The sequence below is a fragment of the Arvicanthis niloticus genome, chromosome 9, assembly GCF_011762505.2.
Source record: "Arvicanthis niloticus isolate mArvNil1 chromosome 9, mArvNil1.pat.X, whole genome shotgun sequence".
NCBI lineage: Eukaryota > Metazoa > Chordata > Mammalia > Rodentia > Muridae > Arvicanthis > Arvicanthis niloticus.
This window is the reverse complement of record NC_047666.1, coordinates 61,930,793-61,950,446: the sequence shown is the minus strand read 5'-3', so window position 1 is coordinate 61,950,446 and position 19,654 is coordinate 61,930,793. Positions and strand designations below refer to the sequence as shown.

At 47.0% G+C, this 19,654-nt stretch overlaps 1 protein-coding gene across 3 annotated transcripts; it reads left to right on the top strand.

Annotated features, from left to right (window-relative positions):
• The first annotated feature begins 468 nt into the window (after positions 1–468).
• Pex5 (peroxisomal biogenesis factor 5) lies at positions 469–19,404 on the top strand. 3 transcript variants are annotated; one of them, XM_034511530.2, is made up of 16 exons: positions 483–598; positions 1,157–1,319; positions 1,585–1,620; positions 1,951–2,083; positions 2,239–2,370; positions 10,087–10,192; positions 10,604–10,694; positions 11,086–11,196; positions 11,414–11,509; positions 11,874–11,993; positions 16,045–16,188; positions 16,327–16,397; positions 16,808–17,020; positions 17,333–17,498; positions 17,795–17,952; positions 18,083–18,424. In XM_034511530.2, the coding sequence occupies exons 2-16, from the start codon at positions 1,173–1,175 to the stop codon at positions 18,282–18,284; spliced, it is 1,926 nt and encodes a 641-aa protein (XP_034367421.1). In that variant the 5' UTR covers positions 483–598; positions 1,157–1,172; the 3' UTR covers positions 18,285–18,424. The 3 variants fall into 3 exon arrangements, with proteins under 3 accessions (XP_034367422.1, XP_034367421.1, XP_034367420.1); XM_034511529.2 differs by having other exon boundaries at positions 503–636; positions 18,083–19,404; XM_034511531.1 differs by lacking the exon at positions 11,086–11,196 and having other exon boundaries at positions 469–636; positions 18,083–19,404.
• The last annotated feature ends 250 nt before the right edge of the window (positions 19,405–19,654 follow it).

Genomic DNA, 19,654 nt, shown 5'->3' with positions numbered 1-19,654 from the left:
TTACCGGCTTGAGGTCTCAAAATACGTTGGACCCTATTTTAGTCACCAGAATTTGTCATCATCCGGCGCTATTTTTCTTCATGACGTAGAGATGGTAGAGGCAGGCCCCCCCCCCGTCTCCTTGGAGGCTGTGACGCTGTCCTGAAGGGGCGTGTTGGAAGGGGGTCAGGCCTAAGAGGCCGAAGCAGGTCATAGATTTGACCTCCGAAATCTCGCGGGCTCATTTTGGGCGATTTAGAGGAGGAGGAGACCCAGGAAAGAGAGCTGAACCGTGGAACCTGCTACCTTGGTTTTCCTCCAAAGCCAGAGAAGTCTCTCCTTGATCCATTGAGTTTTCCACTAAATCCCGGCGTTCTAGGGACTACTGGAGGGCTCTCCAAACAAACTGTCCAGCACTTCCCCTTTAAGGCTCTCGGCTCCGCCCACCACGCTGCGTAAACTTGAGACCCCGCCCCTTCGCCCGTTTCCGTTGAGCTGGGCCGCAGCGCCGCGGGCCAGGCCCCTTTAAGGCCGAGTCCCGCCCCCTTGCTCCCGCCCCCTCCCTTCCCCCCAGCCCACCCCAGGTGCTCCGGGCGGTCGGACGGTGCGGCCCGCGGCGGTGAGCATCGGAGCCTAGGGGGCGCGGGGTCCGGGCCTGTAAGTCCCCGCCACTGCGGTGGCCTCGTGGGGCGGGGTCGGGGCTGGGGCGACAGGACTGGGGGCGCGGGGCGCTGGGCGGGGACCGGCGCGGCGGGGGACGGGGCTCGGGTGACACGAGCCGGGATCAGGACCCGCAGCGCCGGCCTGGCTGGGGGTGTGGGTCCCGGTGTTCGGTGGAAGGCGTTCCCGCTCTCCCTTGTCCGGTTAGAGTTTGTGATGCGTTACCCGTGCTCCGCAGGGGTCCAGGCCCCTTTGTGGAGCTGCTGTTGGCGAGTGGTGTCCGAGATGCAGTCCTGACAGCTGCAGGGGAAGCTCAAGCCGAAAGCCGTGGCTTGGAGTGAGAAGGCAGGAGGACACAGCCTCCTCTTGGACTCCAGACACAGCTCGGGGTGGGGGGTGGCCCTGGAGGCCTGGCCCTCGCGGAACCGTCGTGGGCCCACCTGCTCTAGATACGGGCTTAGACGTGCTTTGAGAAAATCTGGCTCTGGGACCCCAGTTCTAATCTTCTGTCCATCAGGGAGCTGGTGGTCACCATGGCAATGCGGGAGCTGGTGGAGGGCGAATGTGGGGGTGCCAACCCGCTCATGAAGCTGGCCACCCACTTCACCCAGGACAAGGCCCTTCGGCAGGAGGGACTGAGGCCTGGCCCCTGGCCTCCAGGAGCCTCAGCGGCCGAGACGGTGAGTGTTCTAGAACAGGAGAGCCCATTTCTTCCGCCTGATAGCTGCTTTCCCTGTTGTTAGAGTAATAGCAGTCACCACTCAGTAACACCGGAGTGAGCCTTGTGCGTCTTTACACGGAGGAGGACAACTATTTTATAGACAAAGAAGCTGAGGCTTTGTGAAGGCTCTTGACTTGCCTCAGGTCACCCAAGCTGTAGAGTTAGAGTTGAGCTGTAGCCCGAGGCCTTCCTCACTCCTCGTATTGCCTCTTTCTTTCCCTTAGGTTTCCAAGCCTTTGGGAGTAGGCACTGAAGATGAGGTAAGTAGAACGAGTTTCTTTTCTGTCTTTTTTGGTTCATGGTGATTTTTTTTTTTCTTTTTTAACCTTTAAACAGTCCACTCACACTTCAGTCTTTGAACTCTTTTTACCAAATGAGATTGTGTGCCAGTGTTTTATTCTACTTCTGGGGGTATTTTTTCAGGTTTCCAAATTTACGGATAGAGTTCTTTTTCTTTTATTTATCTCCAGTTTTCGTTTTTTTTTTTTTTTTTTTTTTTTTTTTTTTCTTTCTGTCCCACATCAGTGGGCCCTGCTCCTGGCTGAGGCCCTCTGATCCTAATCATTCATCTGACCATCTCTCTGTAATAGTTGGTGTCAGAATTCCTGCAGGACCAGAATGCAACTCTTGTATCCCGAGCCCCTCAGACCTTCAAGATGGATGACCTCCTGGCGGAGATGCAGGAGATTGAACAGTCAAACTTTCGCCAGGCTCCTCAGAGAGGTGTGTTCCAGGCCTGGTGAGAAGGGAAAAGGCCAGAGGGCCTTTGATTTTGCTGGCATCAGTGAACTGAGATGCCGAGGAGACAAAGGAATGAGTGTGTTGGGATGATAGGGACCTGTTTTCTTTTTTCTTAGTTGTCTCTTGTCTCTTTTAAGCTCCTGGTGTGGCAGACTTGGCCTTATCTGAGAATTGGGCCCAGGAGTTTCTTGCAGCTGGAGACGCTGTGGATGTAGCTCAGGATTATAATGAGACCGACTGGTCCCAAGAGTTCATCGCTGAAGTTACAGGTGAGGCTTGTGGGGAAATCTGTGGTTGTTGGGGAGCATTAAACATTCCCTGCCGATGGCCTGATTCCTCTTGGCATTTACGTAAGGTGATTTTGACTGCAAATGACTTTTCTAGTTTCGTGATTCATTTCTGTAGGATGTTAGATGTGACTTCTTGTAGCAATTGTTGGTAATCAGAACATAATAAAGAGAAAAGTGGGGTTGGGCGGAGAAAAAAGAGGGGAAGAAGAGAAAGAGAGAGAGAGAAAAAGAGAGAGAGAGAGAGAGAGAGAGAGAGAGAGAGAGAATATATGAGAGCTTAGATCTGCCTTTTTATCAGTAATTTGACTGCTTAAGTCCAGTGGAGAGGAGGAGCTAGAAATTGGATGGATAGCCCAGGAAGAGAGGAATATTCACTGCAGCACCCAGGACTCTGGCATTCAGCCATCTTGAGTAGAATTGGGGTCTGGGAAAATTGATTATGGAGTTATACAGAACCCTGAAGTCTGGTTAGGCCACCTGTGTATGTGTGAGCTTCTCATCTGTCGATTGAACAAACTGTGGATAGGAAATGGAAAATTTATGTTTGTACTGAAAGTATACATACCTTTTGAATTTTTAGACAGGGTCTTGTAGTCCAGGCTGTCTTCTAAATCCCTTCCTGCCTTAGCCTCCTGAGTGCTGGCACTACAGGTATGAAATACTTAGCCTGGTGTGTGCGTGTATGTGTGTGTACACGTATCTATATATATGTGTGTGTATTCATTATTTCCTAGTTGATATAATTACTATATACATAACATTTACATTATATTGGATAAGTCATCTAGAGATGTCAAAATAATGGGAGGATGTGCATGGGTTATATGTAAATATATCATTTCCTGTAAGAGACTTCAGTTTTCAGAACTTTGTATCTGTATGAGTTTTAGGAACTATTTCCTTATGGATATTAAGGAATGACTAAATGGTCTTTGAGGGTAAAGGTCATCTGTGATGATAGAAATCATGCCAGCCTCTCAGTACTCACTGTGTTAAGTGCATTGAATGTGTTGTTTATTTGTCTCTGTGAGATCCCAGGTTTTAGCTGTTGTGTTTTAGGACCATATACTGAGTTTATGACGTAAAGTGACGTGCGTAAGGTAAAGCAGCACTGTGAGGGACTTAGGTTTTTTTTAAAAGTAGAATATCTTTTCTCTTTCTTAGGCATTTCTATACGTTAACAGTAAATCTCACAGCACCCATCCAGCCTCTGGTTCTTACATTCTTTCCATCCTCTCTTCTGAGGCGTCCCCTTGGCGAGGGGGTTGAGATAGATGCCCCATTCAGTGCTGAGTGCTCAGCGGCCACTCAGTCTCAGCACTCTGACCAGGTGTGTGTCTCAGCCTCACCTGCCGACCAGTGCAGAGAAAGTTCTCTGGTCAGGGCTGAGGGCAGCACTGCTCTATGGATATGAGCACAGTATATAGTTTGACAACACACTATCTGGTTCCCCTAGGTGTCTCTGGGATTTGACTCTGTGGACCGAGCTCTTATTCTGTCCTGCCAGGCCTGTGCTTTTTGCTCTTTCTTGGCCACACGCTTAAGCGTCTCAGCCCAACATGTGTCTTTGGGGTCATCCTCGGCTACTGCCTCCCTGTGGATTGATTTTTCTCCCCCAGCCCTATCTGATTAGTGAAAAAAGGAAGGACCAAGTTAGCCTTCTTCTTCCTGGGTGCTCACAGAGAGAAGCATTGTTTGTCCTTTTCCACGATAAGAAATCCAAGTATGAGAAGAGACACAAGTGGAGAAAGTTACAAAACTTCTAGGCGAGGCTGTCACAGGGTTCTGACTAGCCAAGCTTTGAGATAATGGACTTAGTTGGCTTCTCCTCTCAGCATTTCTTTCTTTCTTTTTTAATTGATTTTTAAAAAAAGATTTATATATTTATTTTATGTATGTGAGTACACTGTCACTGTCTTCAGATACCAGAAGAGGGCATCGGGTCCCATTACAGATGGTTGTGAGCCACCATGTGGTTTCTGGGAGTTGAACTCATGACCTCTGAAAGAGCAGTCAGTGCTCTTACCTGCTGGGCCATCTCTCCAGCCCATTTCTTATTCTCCCGAAGGAGGAGCTCCTAGAACCCAACAGCTTAGTATAAGTTGTTACAGGTGATCTCACATAGAAGCCCTTTCCTTAAGTAAGATGGGCGGACAGTGTTCTAGGGCTTGCTATCAGTGCTGAGCGTTTTCTGCTAGCCTGTACTTTGTACAAGGTTATAAGCCTTCTATAAAGAGTGTTAGTAGGAGACATGATATCCAAAACTCATGCCCGTTTGTACCCAGGTACTTTTCAAACTATTATTCTAAACTCTCAGGCCCTCCCAGTGGAATTGCCTTATGCCTAAATTTGAGCTATCCAGAGACCCTCTCCTGACAGAACCTTTCAGGTTTCCACACGAACCTTCAGCTTAAGTGATACATCTTAGTACAGAGAGACTTCTGTTGTAGTGGGTGGACTGTAGTCATTATCCATCACACACACAAAAAAACTAATAGACAAAAACCCAAGTCATTTATGCAGCTAAGCACAATGTGAGAGCCAGATTTTATTATAATTAATTGTTTCCTGCTGGTGAAATCTTCTTTAACTCACAAATGAATAAATATAGCCATAGAAAAACATGTTGGACCTGCCTCACCTGTCCGGGTGTCTTTGGAGAGCACATTCTTTTGCAACTGTGCCTGCTTCACAGAGGCCCGGATGTGAATGCCTGGGGCTGAGTTGTGTGAAACTGGGCTTTGTAAAATTGTTCTGTTGTTCTGTTGTAGTCAGCTTTTGGTGGTAAGTGAAAGAATGCATGGAGATTTGGGGAAAAAGCTAAAAGAAATAGATTTTCCAGGAATTTGTTTTATTAAAGGATTTATTTTTATTTTATGTATATTGGTCTTTTGCTTACATGTGTGTCTGTGTATCATATGTATGCATTACTTGCTGAAGAAAAGGGTGTCAAGGTTGGGACTGTTGTTAGCTGCCAAATGGGGTCTGAAGTTGAACCGAGGACACCTGGAAGAACCCTTAAATAAGCCAGTGCCCCTAACCACTGAACCATCTCTGCAGCCCCAGAATTTATGTTTTAAACATGACTTTCTCTTAGTGTTTGTGGCTGATATGTCAGTGATATAAGTTAACTATTTTTTAATAGATAAGTAGATTTGAGACAAAATATACTTTTTAAGGTCTTACTAATTAATTAGCTAATTAATTAAGTTTGAGTGTTTGTGAGACAAAATCTCACTGTGGTCCTGATGTACCTCTAACTCTCTTTGTATATGAAGCTGGCTTGAGTTTCTGGCTGTTTCTGCTGAATGTCCAGATTACAGGTATGAATCCTTTTATGCCTGTTTTTTTTTTGAGAAGGTATTACTATGTAGCCTGGGCTGGCTTTGAACTCACAATCCTGCCTCTGTATCCCAAGTGCTGGGATTATAGGCATGCTTTGTAGATTCTTCTTACTTTATTTTTTAAATTCCCATGTTTAATATTCTAGAATTATTCAAAAGGAGCCTAGAAGTTCATCTTTTTATTTTAGTTGTTTTTTATACTGAAAAATTTACATACAGTCTTACTCGTAAGTATGAAAAAAATAAATTAAAAGAAAACATACAGGAAAGTTCCGTGTTATCGTCTCCCAGATTCTCCTAGTGATGATGCAGAGATTCACTTTGGTACAGTCTACAGAGCTCATAGGTTTTCTCCATTTTACATGCCATTGTCTGTGTTTAAAGAGTTTTATGCACCTTCATTTGATGTGTAGAAAGCACCATCCCAAGAACTAGTCCATCACTGTACAAGACCTAGCCCCTCTTTTTGGTCTGTCATATTTCTTCTTCTTTTTTTTTTTTTTGTTTTTTGTTTTGTTTTTTTGTTTTTTTGAGACAGGGTTTCTCTGTGTAGCTGTCCTGGAATTCACTCTGTAGACCAGGCTGGCCTCGAACTCAGAAATCCACCTGCCTCTGCCTCCCAAGTGCTGGGATTAAAGGCATGCACCACCATTGTCCGGCTCTGTCACACTTCTGATAAAATCATCTGTCATGTTTTCTGGCCAGTCTGCATCTTGTGTTTACTCAGATCTGGAGATGAAACTCAGCCCTCAGCCTGAATTTAGACAGACTCAGTTGACAAGAGAGAGATTATGTGCCTGTGTGTGTGAGAGAGTATATGTGTCAGAGAGATGGGGGGGGGGGGGAATTATTTAGAGTGGCTTACAGGCTGTGGTCCAGCTACTCCACCATTGGCCGTCTACCAGCAGGAGATCCAAGAATCCAGGAGTTGTTTGTTTAGTCCATGAGGCTCGATGTCTCAGCTGCTCTTCAGTGTATGACAGAATCCTGAAGAAGTAGGCTCCGATGCCAGTGAGGGAATGGACTTGCCAGGGATACAGAGAGCAAACAGACAAAGAGCAAGCGTCCTTCTTCCATGTCTGGAGCAGACTGACTCTAGCCATAATATATAGGCTGCCAGCAGAAGTCATGGCCCCGATTAAAGGTGGATCTTCCCATCTCAAAAGATCCAGATTAAAGGTGGGTCTTCCCACTTCAAATGATTTAATTAAGAAAAAAATCTCTTACCGGTATAGCCAGCTGCTTGGGTTTTAGTTAATTCCAAATGTAGTCAAGTTGACAAGCAGGGGTTGCAACACAGTGCGTGAGTGAGGTCCATAGGCAGCTGTGAAATGCAAAAGTGTAGTGATGTAGGAGATGTAGGAAGCAGCAGGGGAAGGTGGTTGGCTGGTGCGTCCATGAGCAGAGGACAAAGAGATGTGGATAGTACAGGGAGTACCAGTCTCCCTGTGATGTCGTGGAAGGTTTGCCCTCTGCTGCTGGGATGGCAGCTGCTTCAATTGTTTCCAGACTCTATGAGCTGTCTGCTATGGTCTGTTTTATGGTAAAGAAGTGGAAAATTACAAGTAAAAATAATACAGTGAGTGACGTGTGGAGGTGGGATTTGAGTGTGGGTGACGCTAAGCTCACGCTAGAACCTTCATTCCCCCACAGACCTCTCACTGCTTTAGGGTGGGGGTTCTGAGTGTTCGATGTTTGAACTTTCTCTCCTCTGGCCTTTATTGCATCAGTTTCAGGCATGTCTAAATGGATCTGGTTTTCTGTAAGGATTTCTCAAAAAATGTGTGAAGCCAAATGTTCACTGGGCTTTTATCAGTTCCCTTGTTGAGGCAGGTTCCCAGTGCCAGAAAATATAGGGTCTTGAGAGCCTGAGACAGACTGCGTTAGGTTGTTGTTGCTATTGTTGTTGTTATTGAGGTGTTGAGGATTGAACTCATGTCCTTGTCATTGTGAGACAGAAGTTTAATACTGATGCACATTCCTAGCCCTGAATTATAGTAGTTTCAGGACGACGTTTCTTACCTGTGTGTCTTTCACCCCTGATGTGTGCATGTATGTGGTAGTGGTGTGTATTTGGTAATGGTGTGTATAAGGTAACGGTGTGTACATGGTAATGGTATATGGTAATGGTCTGTATAAGGTAATGGTCTGTATATGGTAATGGTGTATATGTAGTAATGGTGTGTACATGGTAATGGTATGTGTGTGGTAATGGTGTGTATATATGGTAATGGTGTATATACGGTAATGGTGCGTAGGTATATATGGTAATGGTGTATATGTGTTAAAGTGAAGAAACCTTGTTTTCTTTTCTATTGTTTTTTGTTGTTGATGAGAACATTCTATAGACATTGTGTCTTTGTAGCCTTGGGCTCATTATATCAGAGTGAGCGGAAGGAGGAAGTACGGGGGATAGGAAGGACTGGTTACTCTTCAACAGATCTGGGCTGAGGAGCCAGGAGATGTTACTGAAATCAGTTTGGATATTAAACATTTGTTTTCAATCTTCACATATAAGCCACAGTCTGGATAGGATAAGGGGAGAGAAATGTTACCTACAGAACCTGGAGGGCAGAGCCTGTAGTTGAGTGTCCCTGAAATTTAAAACACAGGATTTGTAAGCACAAACAGTGGCCAACCATACTTTTTTATTGTGCTAACTATACATTGCTTATAATTAGGTGTGTCTGAGACCCTTGGTTCTTGTTTTTTTTTTTTTTTTTTTTTTTTTTTTTTTCCTTTCAGGTTTTGTCATTTTCTCAGATTTTGAGATTGCTTTGTTAAAATTATTTAGGTCAAGTCTTGGTTACAGAGGAGTGTACGTTAATAGTAAGGGGATAGCAGTGTCTTCTCAGTGTTAGGGCAGTGACAGTTGGACCTTCCAGCTGGGGATTGGATGACTGTGCCGACATCTGGGATATAGAGATGGGGACACAGTAGAAGAGGCCTGGGCTCGTGCCTTCTCTGCTACCTTAGCAACACTAATCTGCTCACTGCTTGGTGGACAAAGTCCCAGAGGTTGAGAAACAGTTCAGTGCCCTTGTCTGGAGTTTGATCCTGTGCCCTTTATCACTGCAGTTTTGAAGATATGTTTAGCATTTGACTGAAAAACATGACCCTTAAAATGAATCAAAGTGATGAAGAGTCAGGAGCTGTGGCCCCTGCTCAGTAGCTCAGCACTTAGGAAGCTGGGAAGAGCCTGAGCTCAGGGCCAGCTTGGGCCATGTATTGAGACCCCATCTTAAGAAACCCCAGATACCAACAGCACAGTGTTGAGAGCCAGCGTAGTGCTTATCTCCGCGTGCAAGGGCCTGCAAGCACCAGCGAGGACATGGGCAACCCTGCCTTTGCCAGGGTCGGGTGTGAGCTCTGGGCCCAGGTTTGTGCACATTTTATACCTCATGCATAGTTCTTGTAAAGAAGCCCTGGTGCTCCCTGCTTCTTCCTGAGGATTGTAGACTTAACAAGAAAGAAGGAAAGAAAGAAAGAGAGAGAGAAAGAAAGAATCGATCTAGAAGGATGGAGGATGGAAAGGGGAAAGGAAGAAAGAAGAGGGAAAGTAGGAAAACAAAGGGATGTGGTCAGGTGTGCTGGCTTATACCCTCTATCCCAGCTAGAGGCAGGAGGATCTCTGTGAATTTGAGGCCAGCCTGTTCTATATAGTGAGTTCCAGGATAGTCAGGACTACATAGTGAGACACCTCAAAACCCCCATCCCCCACCAAAAAAGAAAGAAGGAATTAATATGGTCAAAACTCATTATATGGATGTGTGGAAATGACATGTTGAAGCCTCTTACTTTGTACAATAAATATACCCTAATAAAGATTAAAAAGAAAACTTATTTTATGTGTATTTTCCCCCCATGTGTGTCTGTGTGCTACTTGTGTGCTTGGTGCCTTTAAGGTCTGAAGAGGACACTGGGTCTCCTGGAACTAAAATTATAGTCAGATGTGAACCACAATGTGGGTTTTGGGAATTGAACCCAGGTCCAGATGCTCTTAACTACTAACCTCTCCCCTAACCCTACTGTCTTTTAAAGATAGGCTCTTTTTTATAGCCTTCAACTTTCAAGCCTTCTGTTTCAGCCTTGGGAGTGCTAAGTTCTTCCCTGAGCATCCTTGGTTGGTGTCCTGTTCTCAGCTCTCCATAAACTTCTGTCCCAGCCGCTTTGGAAATAGCTCAGTCACTGAAGAGGATATAGGGGATTTATTAGAATTCGCTTTCAAGGCGGGGCTCTCAGGGACTGTGGGTTCTGTTTGCTTGGTTTGGTTAAGTGGGTCAGTGGGTCTGTATTACTTCCTCCGATCTAACACTGGAGCCTTGATGAGTCCCACAACTGCTCTTTGTAGACCCGCTGTCTGTGTCCCCTGCCCGATGGGCTGAGGAGTATCTGGAGCAGTCTGAGGAGAAGCTGTGGTTGGGAGATCCAGAAGGAACCTCTACTGCTGATCGATGGTGAGTCCAGTGTCGTCTGTGGGTTGCCATGGAAACAGTACAGTTGTGGGCACCTCTCCAGCCTCCTCCATCCACACCCTCACTAGCTTGCAGTTTCCAGTATTGTTATTGGTATTTCACCTATGAGTAGTAATCTTAACCATTCCCCAGAGATTCCCCCAGAGGAAACCCTATTTCCTTGAGATATTTTTCTTCTCGCTCCCTGTAGAGCTATGTTTGTGGAGGAAATGTAAAAAGACTGTCTCACAGTCACAAAGATACCCTTTTTAATGTAACTTGGAGCTTGTAACTCCTCAAGGTAGTGGGGTAGCATTATTGCCCCACCCTGTGGGAATTATGTCTGCCATGGACAGGCTTGGGGAAGAGCATGGGCAATGGGGTGGGTGACTCGGTCTTTCTTCCTTGCCACAGGTACGACGAATACCATCCTGAGGAGGATCTGCAGCACACAGCCAGTGACTTTGTGTCCAAGGTGGATGACCCCAAATTGGCTAACTCTGAGGTGAGTGTCCTCCTGCTGCTACACTCAGCAGAACTGGGCTTGAAGGGGGAAAGCTCTTCTTCCCTCGAGATACCGTGCTGTAAAGAGGGGGATGCGGTTCTAGAACTGTCTCACTCTGGAGAATGGAGACAGGATCCGGCTGCAGCCTCCCACTGTTTTCCCTATTTTGTTATCTACTAACCCTTTGTCTTTTCTGTGCCTTCTCAACTCTGTAGAGGCAGCAATCCTCTTGTGTTTGATGTCTGCATTTTCTTTCAGGGCCTTTAGCATTACCTTGGTGCAGCTAGAGATGGTCATAGGGAGGGAGAGTGCAGGGTCTCCTCGGGCGTAGTTGAGAGTGCACCCCTGGAAGTCCTGTCCCAAGGTGCCTATGTGTGTCTCTGTGCCCCAGTTCCTGAAATTCGTGCGGCAGATTGGCGAGGGGCAGGTGTCCCTGGAGTCCGCTGCAGGGACGGGCCGAGCTCAGGCAGAACAGTGGGCAGCAGAGTTTATACAGCAGCAGGTAGGATATTGCCGTCCCCAGCCCACTCCAGACTGCTGCCAGAGGCTGGTCAGTGTTCAGTGGGAAGGGATTTCATTGACAGTTTGCCTTGTAGCACCTAGACCCTGAGTGGGTGGGCAAGAGTCTGACAGCACGTAGGCTGGTGGTGTAATGGGTTTCAGTCAGTCTGTGTTAATGTGTGGAAGGTGGAGGTGGCACTGGTCACTGTTTGTCACAGGGTACGTCGGAGGCCTGGGTCGATCAGTTCACAAGACCAGGAAACAAAATAGCTGCCCTTCAGGTGGAATATGAACGAGCCAAGTCAGCTCTAGAGGTGAGAGGAGCTGGCATGGGCGGGGCGCTCCGGGACCACGTCCTGCTGTGGGGAGTATGGCTTTATAGTGTCCGAGGTGATGGGCATTGCTGCGGAGTGTCAGGATCATCTGTCAGGATTGCATCGGTGCAGGATGAATGCTTTTTAAAAATGCAAACTCTTGCATATTTCCAGATTTCTGCATCAGAATCTGGGGGAATTTGCATTTTGCCAAAGTTTCTCTGATGATTGCTAAACACACTGAAGTTTGCAACTCATTGTTGTAACGATTATATCCCAGTAGAGTGAGGATGGGATGGAGTGGGGTGGGGTAGGGTGGTGATGAAGTGTCTCCTTTGTCTTATCTGCCTTCCCTTCCTTACAGTCTGATGTCGATTTCTGGGACAAGTTGCAGGCGGAGTTGGAAGAGATGGCAAAACGGGACGCGGAGGCGCATCCCTGGCTTTCTGACTATGATGACCTCACATCTGCTTCCTATGACAAGGTAGGAGAGCCTGGAGAATTCCAAGAGTTTCCACACTGAAACTATTACTGTTTTTGAGTAGAATGAAAATGAAAAGTCTGGTTGATACATGCTGTCCAATAACTGCTGTACTATGTTCTTGAGATTAAAAACGTAGTAAGAATACCTTTGGCAGATTGCACAGTGACATAATGCCCATGAGGGAGGCTTACACATGACACACTAAGAGCCGCCGAGCCACTCCTCATGCTGGACAGTGGAGGCTGGTGGATTATCCTCCGTCCTCACTGTGTCATGTAGCTCATGAATTCAATGCCTCGCTTCATCCTGGGGCTCAAACCAGTGCTGGCGTGTGCTGAGAAGGACTGACTATCCCACTGAGCTGCACCCCAGATCTCACAGAAGTTCTGATCTTCTTGTAGGAATCAGGCTCTCATCCTAAGTCAGGGTTTCAAAGAATTACATTAAATAACTTAAACAATAGGAAAAGGTCCCAGTGGTCTGTGGTGAAAGGTGGTTGGAATTTGCATGACTGTGCGCTTTTGACTGAGATGCTGTGACTTCAGTAGTGTCACTGAGTAAGTGTGCTGAGGGTTTCAGGGTCGCTGAGGGTATGGCTGGGGGTTGAGCTTTTGAGTTGAAGCATGAGAAGGAAGGAAAAGAATTGCTTGATTTTTTTCAGGACTAGGAACTGAGTAACACTCTTGGTTCCGTTGTGGGGGAGGAAGAAGCAGATCCTGAGATGTGAAGCTGGGTGGTGGAGGTGGATGTAGACACAGGGAGCAGTGCGGAGACAGGAGGATGAAGTTCAGGGGACTGTAAAGAAGTTAGGGCTCAAGAGCTTCAGGAAAAACCTGGTACAAGAGAAAAGGTGACTGTTGATTCCATCAGATCTGGGCTTGTCCGAGAATGGTCTTGTGTGGTACATTGAAGGGCTGCTAACTTCTGCCACCTTGCCTTGTATTTTGCCTCAGTATAAGTTCCTCTTGTAGAATAGCACTTTTGTTATTCTACATTAACTGTTAATTTATAATTGGCATTTCCATACATTTGATAAATGGAGACATAAATACTATTTTCAAGTGGGCAGTATTTTGTTAGTGTTTATTATTCCCATATTTATGACATGCTATGCAGAATAACTTTTTATGTTAGAAGTTTAATTTACACATACTATTCTCATATTTATGACACGTTGTGCCAAATACACCTTTAAATTAAAAACTTAGAAGAAGCCAGGCATGATGGTGCACATGTGCCACCCTGTCACTCGGGAGGCAGGAGGATTTAACTTAGGCTCAGTTGGCTTAGTGAGATTGTGTTTCAAAGCAAAAACTGTAATTAAGTTATTAGATCCATGAACCCTATTTGATGTCATTGATACCTTGAAATATTGTGCACCAGGCTGAGAAACACTCACATTAATGCTTCTTGGACGTGTTCTACTTCATGGTTCACTAGTAGTGAAGAGTTAAGCTCTGTCTGGCCTTAAGCTAAGTTGTACTGGAGTATATGGAATTTAATGAGTTAATTATCAAATAAAGTCATGGGTCTTTTGTGCTGTTTATTTTTGCATTTGTCTGTGGTGTGCATGTATGCACTGAGATCAGAGATTGACATCGGCGTCTTCCTTAATTCCTTTCCACTTTCCTTTCTGGGGCAGATTCTCTGCTGCAGTCTAGCTGACCAACCTGCCCTGGGGTCTCCTTTTCAACTGGACTGCCATGCCTGCCTGGGTTTTACTCTGGATGTTGGGCTCTAACCTTTGGTCTAACCTCATGCTTGCCTGGCAAGTGCTTTATCCACTGAGCCATCTCCTCTTTCCTCTTACCCTTTTTTTAAAAATTAACTTTTTAAAAAAATTGATAACCTTTAGCTTTTTCAGAGGCTATATACACCTGTGGCTTAAAAAGACACGGTAAACCATTATCAAATGTTTCTGTGATGGGAGAGAGTTTGATGTAGTGCTCTTTCTACAGTGTGATCTATCAGATTTCGGAATAGCTCAAGGCAGTGGACCAGACAAGAAGGCTGGCTGGGTTAGAGCATTGAGGATGCGAAGCAATACTCAGCTCACAGTGACCAGTTCCTTCAGAGTATCACTTTTTCATCTCTGCAAATAATTTATCTTTGCATAGTGGAATAATATTTAATTCTTCTTTGAGCAGCAATTGATGAGACCTCTAGACAGGTGACATTGTCTAGAGGAAACGTGTTTGAAGGACTGTGACAGTGTTTGTTAAAGCATTGTCTGCTGATGACACATGAAGACCATTCATCTTTGCTGACTGCTGCACACAGCAGTGTGCCTGAAGGAAGTAGCTGAGCCACCATTGGTGGACACTGTTTGAGCTTCTTAGTGAGGCTCTCAGTAGCCTTGAGGCATAATTTACATTGTCAGAAAATTACATTATATGTCCTAACCTTCTCTGTTTCTCACAGAATGTCTCAAATTGATGATGGACAGCAGTTAAGGTTGAGTGTAAAAATATTTATTCTCTTGAATTCAGATTATCAAGGGCAGGAGTGGCCTGTGAATAAATGAACTTGCCATTTGCTTATAAATGGTTCAAAGGCTGACAATGGTTTTAGCATTTTTAAGTGGCTGAAAGAAATCAAAAGAGTAATATAACTTGTAATACCTAAAAATTAAAATCGAAATTTCAGTGTCCATGAATAAAATATGATGGTGACATAGCTATGCCCATTGCCCCTGTCCTCCTGTGATAGAACGGAGTGGTTGCATGGTCAGATGGTCAGTCACTGAGAAAACAAGCTGTTCCTAGAGAAGCTTCTTTTCTGCCTTCTGCTTTTTTTTTTTTTTTTTTTTTTTGGTTTTTCAAGATAGGGTTTCTCTGTGTAGTCCTGGCTGTCCTGGAACTCACTCTGTAGACCAGGCTGTCCTCGAACTCAGAAATCCACCTGCCTCTGCCTCCCAAGTGCTGGGATCAAAGGTGTGCACCACCACTGCCCAGCTGTTTTCTGAATTTTTAATATTTCTCAACTCTACTTGTGGCACACTTCCCTCATCCATCTCCAGCCTGTGTCTCTCCAATGCCTTGAACCCACTCATGGCATTAATTACTCTCTGCCGCTGACGACTTGTGGTTAAAACAGTGCTTCTGATTTTCCCTTGTTACACAGTAGTAATCAAACAGATCGTCTTGTCTTTATCCTGTGCAGTTTAATTCTCAGTTCATCATGTCTGTGCTAGGCTTGAAGCCATGTTCACCTAACTGTCTGAAGTCCTGCATATGATTTTATTTTTATTTTTTGATGGTGACTGTTTACTTCCCCCAAAGGAATCTTTTATTTGTCCAAGGCCATGAGGCTCACCAGTGACTTTGGCCTTGCCTTGTCACCTCCCTGCTTCATGTCAAATGCCAGTTGGCAAAGCTTTTTAGGTGACATTGTAACTTTTTCAGGTGAGAATTCCCGAGCTAGGAGAGAGCAGTGTCTGCCTTCAGATTTTGGGGTTCAAGTTTTACTTAAAAGGAACCCAACATGGTGGCTTATGTCTGTAATGTCAGTACTAGGGAAGCTGAGGGAAGAGGATAGGTGTGAGCTTGAGGCCAGCCTTGGCTACATAGCAAGATCCTGCCTAAAAGTCAAAAGAAACAAAGGAACTTGGTAATTGGGGCAAATTAAGCATTTCTGATGATACCTATCAATTCATGCAGCCCCCAAGGTATGGAAGCCTTGCCTGGAAGCAGTGCCTCTGCCTCAGTCTTACTTCCTGTACATCATCACACTGTTAGAGCTAGGATGCTGAGGCAAGCACTCACTGTGCTCTGCAGGCTGTTGAGAGGCATGTGCTGTCCAAGGGGAGAAGCTGAAGAGATGGCAGTGCGGCCTGTGAGGGAGGCTTACAAGCCCCTCTGTAGACTCACCCAGCTTCTCAGCTCTGCTGGGATGGTGGCCGAGCTGACACTCAGCTTTGTTTTGTCATGGAAGATCTTTATAATGTGAAGAATTTGCTATGCCTGTGTGGAAGGATGCCTTCACCTTCTCCACCTGTCCTGGCTGTCGGGATTTCCTCCTCGGAGTTCCCCCTCACTCTTCTTCCTTCCAGGGTTACCAGTTTGAGGAGGAGAATCCCTTGCGTGACCACCCTCAGCCTTTTGAAGAAGGGCTGCGTCGACTTGAGGAGGGAGACCTGCCCAATGCTGTGCTGCTCTTTGAGGCTGCTGTGCAGCATGACCCTAAGCACATGGAAGTGAGTGGGCCTTGTTCTCATGGCTTCTTCCAGTTCTGTGGGAGGGCTCAGGCACGCAGATGGGCTGGGTGGTGAGTGGAGGAAGATGGTGGAGGAGCGGATGCAAACTCAGTGATGGAATTGTCAACTTCCCTCCAGGCTTGGCAGTACCTGGGCACCACCCAGGCTGAGAACGAGCAAGAGCTCTTGGCTATCAGTGCCCTGCGTAGGTGAGTGTGCCGCTGTGAGGGAGGGCAGGCAGATTGAGGCCTTTGCAGGCAGCCTGTAGCCTAATAGGAGCAGGTCTGTGTCCTCTCTGGCCACCAGCGCAGATGAGCCTGTGAGGTTGCTCCAGGTCATCGTGGCTCAGGAGAGCGAGTGCGAGAGGCTGGATTCTGGTCTGTTGTCAGCTTGGGTTTTATCTGTGGGAGCCTGGTTGCTCTTTGGCTGCTGAAACTTTGCCCATTTCAGATTGGAATCTTTAATATTAACTCAGAGACCAGAGGATTCTTCTCTGTGTTAGGCTGAGAGGGCAGAAGTAAGCCTCTGTGATTGTGCTTCAGAGCTTGCCTGTGCACCCCTGCTGCTGAGTGCTGCTGGTTCATTTACAGATTCCCAGTCTGCTCCTTTGTCCCATCAGGTGTCTGGAGCTAAAGCCAGATAACCGGACAGCACTGATGGCGCTGGCTGTAAGCTTCACCAATGAGTCCCTGCAGCGACAGGCCTGTGAGACACTGCGGGACTGGCTGCGCTACTCACCGGCCTACGCTCATCTGGTGGCTCCTGGTGAAGAAGGGGCGAGTGGGGCAGGACTGGGTCCCAGCAGGCGTGTCCTGGGATCTCTGTTGTCAGAGTGAGTGTGGGGCATTCCTGGGGGGAGGCTGTAATGTGAGTCCTAGTAAGAACATGACCATGGTTTGGCAAGTAGGGGTGTGCTGAGATCCAAGAGTGTAATGGGTCCCTTAGGGCCAGTGTGAAAGGGGTCTGAATTCTGCCATGCAGTACTGTGATGAACAAAAAAGCAGGCTGTAAACTGGATGTGGGTAAAGATGACTGAAACACCATTGAATCCTGGGAATATGGCTGACTTAAGAGATTGTTTGGAGGCTATGAATACAGCTAGACCTATTTACCTACTTCTGCACTTCTTCTTTTCCTTACTTAGCTCCCTGTTTCTTGAAGTAAAAGAACTCTTCCTGGCAGCTGTGCGTCTGGACCCTACATCCATTGACCCTGATGTGCAGTGTGGCCTGGGAGTCCTCTTCAACCTGAGCGGGGAGTACGACAAGGCTGTGGACTGTTTCACGGCTGCCCTCAGTGTTCGCCCCAATGTGAGCTTTGGGAAAGAAGGTTGAAGAGTCATTTGCACATGGGAGATTGCATTCCAGTGTGCATGCCATGAAAGCCCCGGGAAGACGGGGAGAAGGCAAGGGTGCTGGGGAGAGCAGGAGCATATGGGCATGGGAGTCTGCTTGGGATACCCCAGTGACCACTGTGAGCTGCTGAGGGGAAGAGGGTGGGCTAGTAACTAACTACATTAGCCAATCAGCAGGGAAGCAGGTGGAGGAATGGGCAGAAGTTGGCCCAAGTCTAGCTCATGTTCTCAGACCTCTCTGTCCCTGTCTAGGACTATTTGCTGTGGAACAAGCTTGGGGCCACCCTGGCCAATGGGAACCAGAGTGAAGAAGCAGTGGCCGCATACCGCAGAGCCCTTGAACTACAGCCCGGGTATATCCGGTCCCGCTATAACCTAGGCATCAGCTGCATTAACCTCGGGGCTCACCGGTGAGTAGTCCTGCTGTACACAGGCGAGCCTTGTCTTCTCAGCCTTGGTCTCTAATGTTGTGATGCTCCCTGCCCCTTCTGCCCTGCCCTCTGTTGTCCTGCTCACGGCTCTCCTTCCTCTTCCCTACAGTGAGGCTGTGGAACACTTTCTGGAGGCACTGAACATGCAGAGGAAGAGCCGGGGCCCTCGGGGGGAGGGGGGCGCCATGTCTGAGAACATCTGGAGTACCCTGCGGTTGGCGTTATCCATGCTAGGCCAGAGTGATGCCTATGGGGCAGCCGATGCTCGGGATCTGTCTGCCCTCCTAGCTATGTTTGGCCTGCCCCAGTGACAGTGGGATGGGCTGCCCTGTGAGTGTCTGCTTGGAGGGGTCCGTGCTCTGGGTGTGACTCCCTCTCCTCAGATGGGCCTACCAAGGGGGTGGGCTGATGACCACAAGCGGTACGACCTCTCAGGAGCTGCCTCAGAGTAGGGTGCATAGCTGTGTCTTAGGTCCTACTTAATTGTAGGGTTGAGCTGTCTGTCCCTTGGTAATTCAAGGGCTGTGTATCCAGCTACACATCTTTTTGTTCCTCATGCCCTTTCTTGGTGCTGCTTTTTGGGTAGGACCCAATGACATAGGGGAATTGTCACCAGCTGCCATTTCTGATAGGGTCTACCACATTTGTAAGTTTCTCCTTGCCCTACTCTTCCTGGGAATTGGTAACAGTCCGGCATCCTTGGGCAATTGTGTGTAAGAGGTTCCCCTGAGCATCTGTGTGATGCCGGCTGGGTTGGATGTTAGGGGTTGGCCTGCTCACTGGAATGGTGTTGTGGCTCCACAGAGCCAGACTTGGGACAAGTGCTCGCAGCTCCATCACTTCTGGGAGCGAGCTTGGATCCTCTGGGGGGACACTGAAGCTGTGGATGTTCATGTGGTTACTGTACTGTCCTCAGGGCCAGGGCTTGTCACTGCAGGTGGCATGGCCTCTGAGGGAGGGAGGGAGGTTCATTTGTGGAGTCTCAGCCCTGGGGTGGGGGCAGTAGTGTGTGGTCAGTGCTTCAGTCCTCTCCTCTGCTTGGGAGACTTGGAAGTGAGAACTAGACAAACTCTGTAGCAAACTGGTTCAGAAGTTGCTTTCTTGCCAAATTCCCAACAAAGGGAGGTTCAGTGTTACCATAAGCCTTCTTGAAACAGTTATAGGGGTATTACTGAAAACCCCTTCCCCTCTATTACCTCCACAAGGTGAAGATGAAGGGATGCTGGGGGAGCAGCTGGAGGCTTCTCCACTGTTTTCTGTGTGGGGAGACGCGCAAACCCCATCAATGACTGCTAAGCCTCTTACCTTGTCTTCAGTAGCTAATGATCAGAATTTTTTTTAAACTGCCGTGGTCCCAAAATTCCATCCTGAAATTTATTTTTCTTTGTATGCATATGTGTAAATGATTTAAAAATAAAATTGTAAAATATTTGTATGAAGAATAAACTGGACTGACAAGTGGGTAGGTTCCGATGCTGAAGTTGGGGTGGAGGGAGGCTGGTCAGTGGCAGATTGATGCTCAAATTTTCCCTTCTCTGTCTTCTAACTTCTCACTGGCGTAGGGTTACTTAGCCCTCTCTCCAGGATTACTGGGTGCCAGCAACTTGCTGTAGTTTATGTCTTGATACTCACTGTTTTCTCCCTCCTCCCTCTCTCCTTTCCTCTTTTAAAAACATTCCTG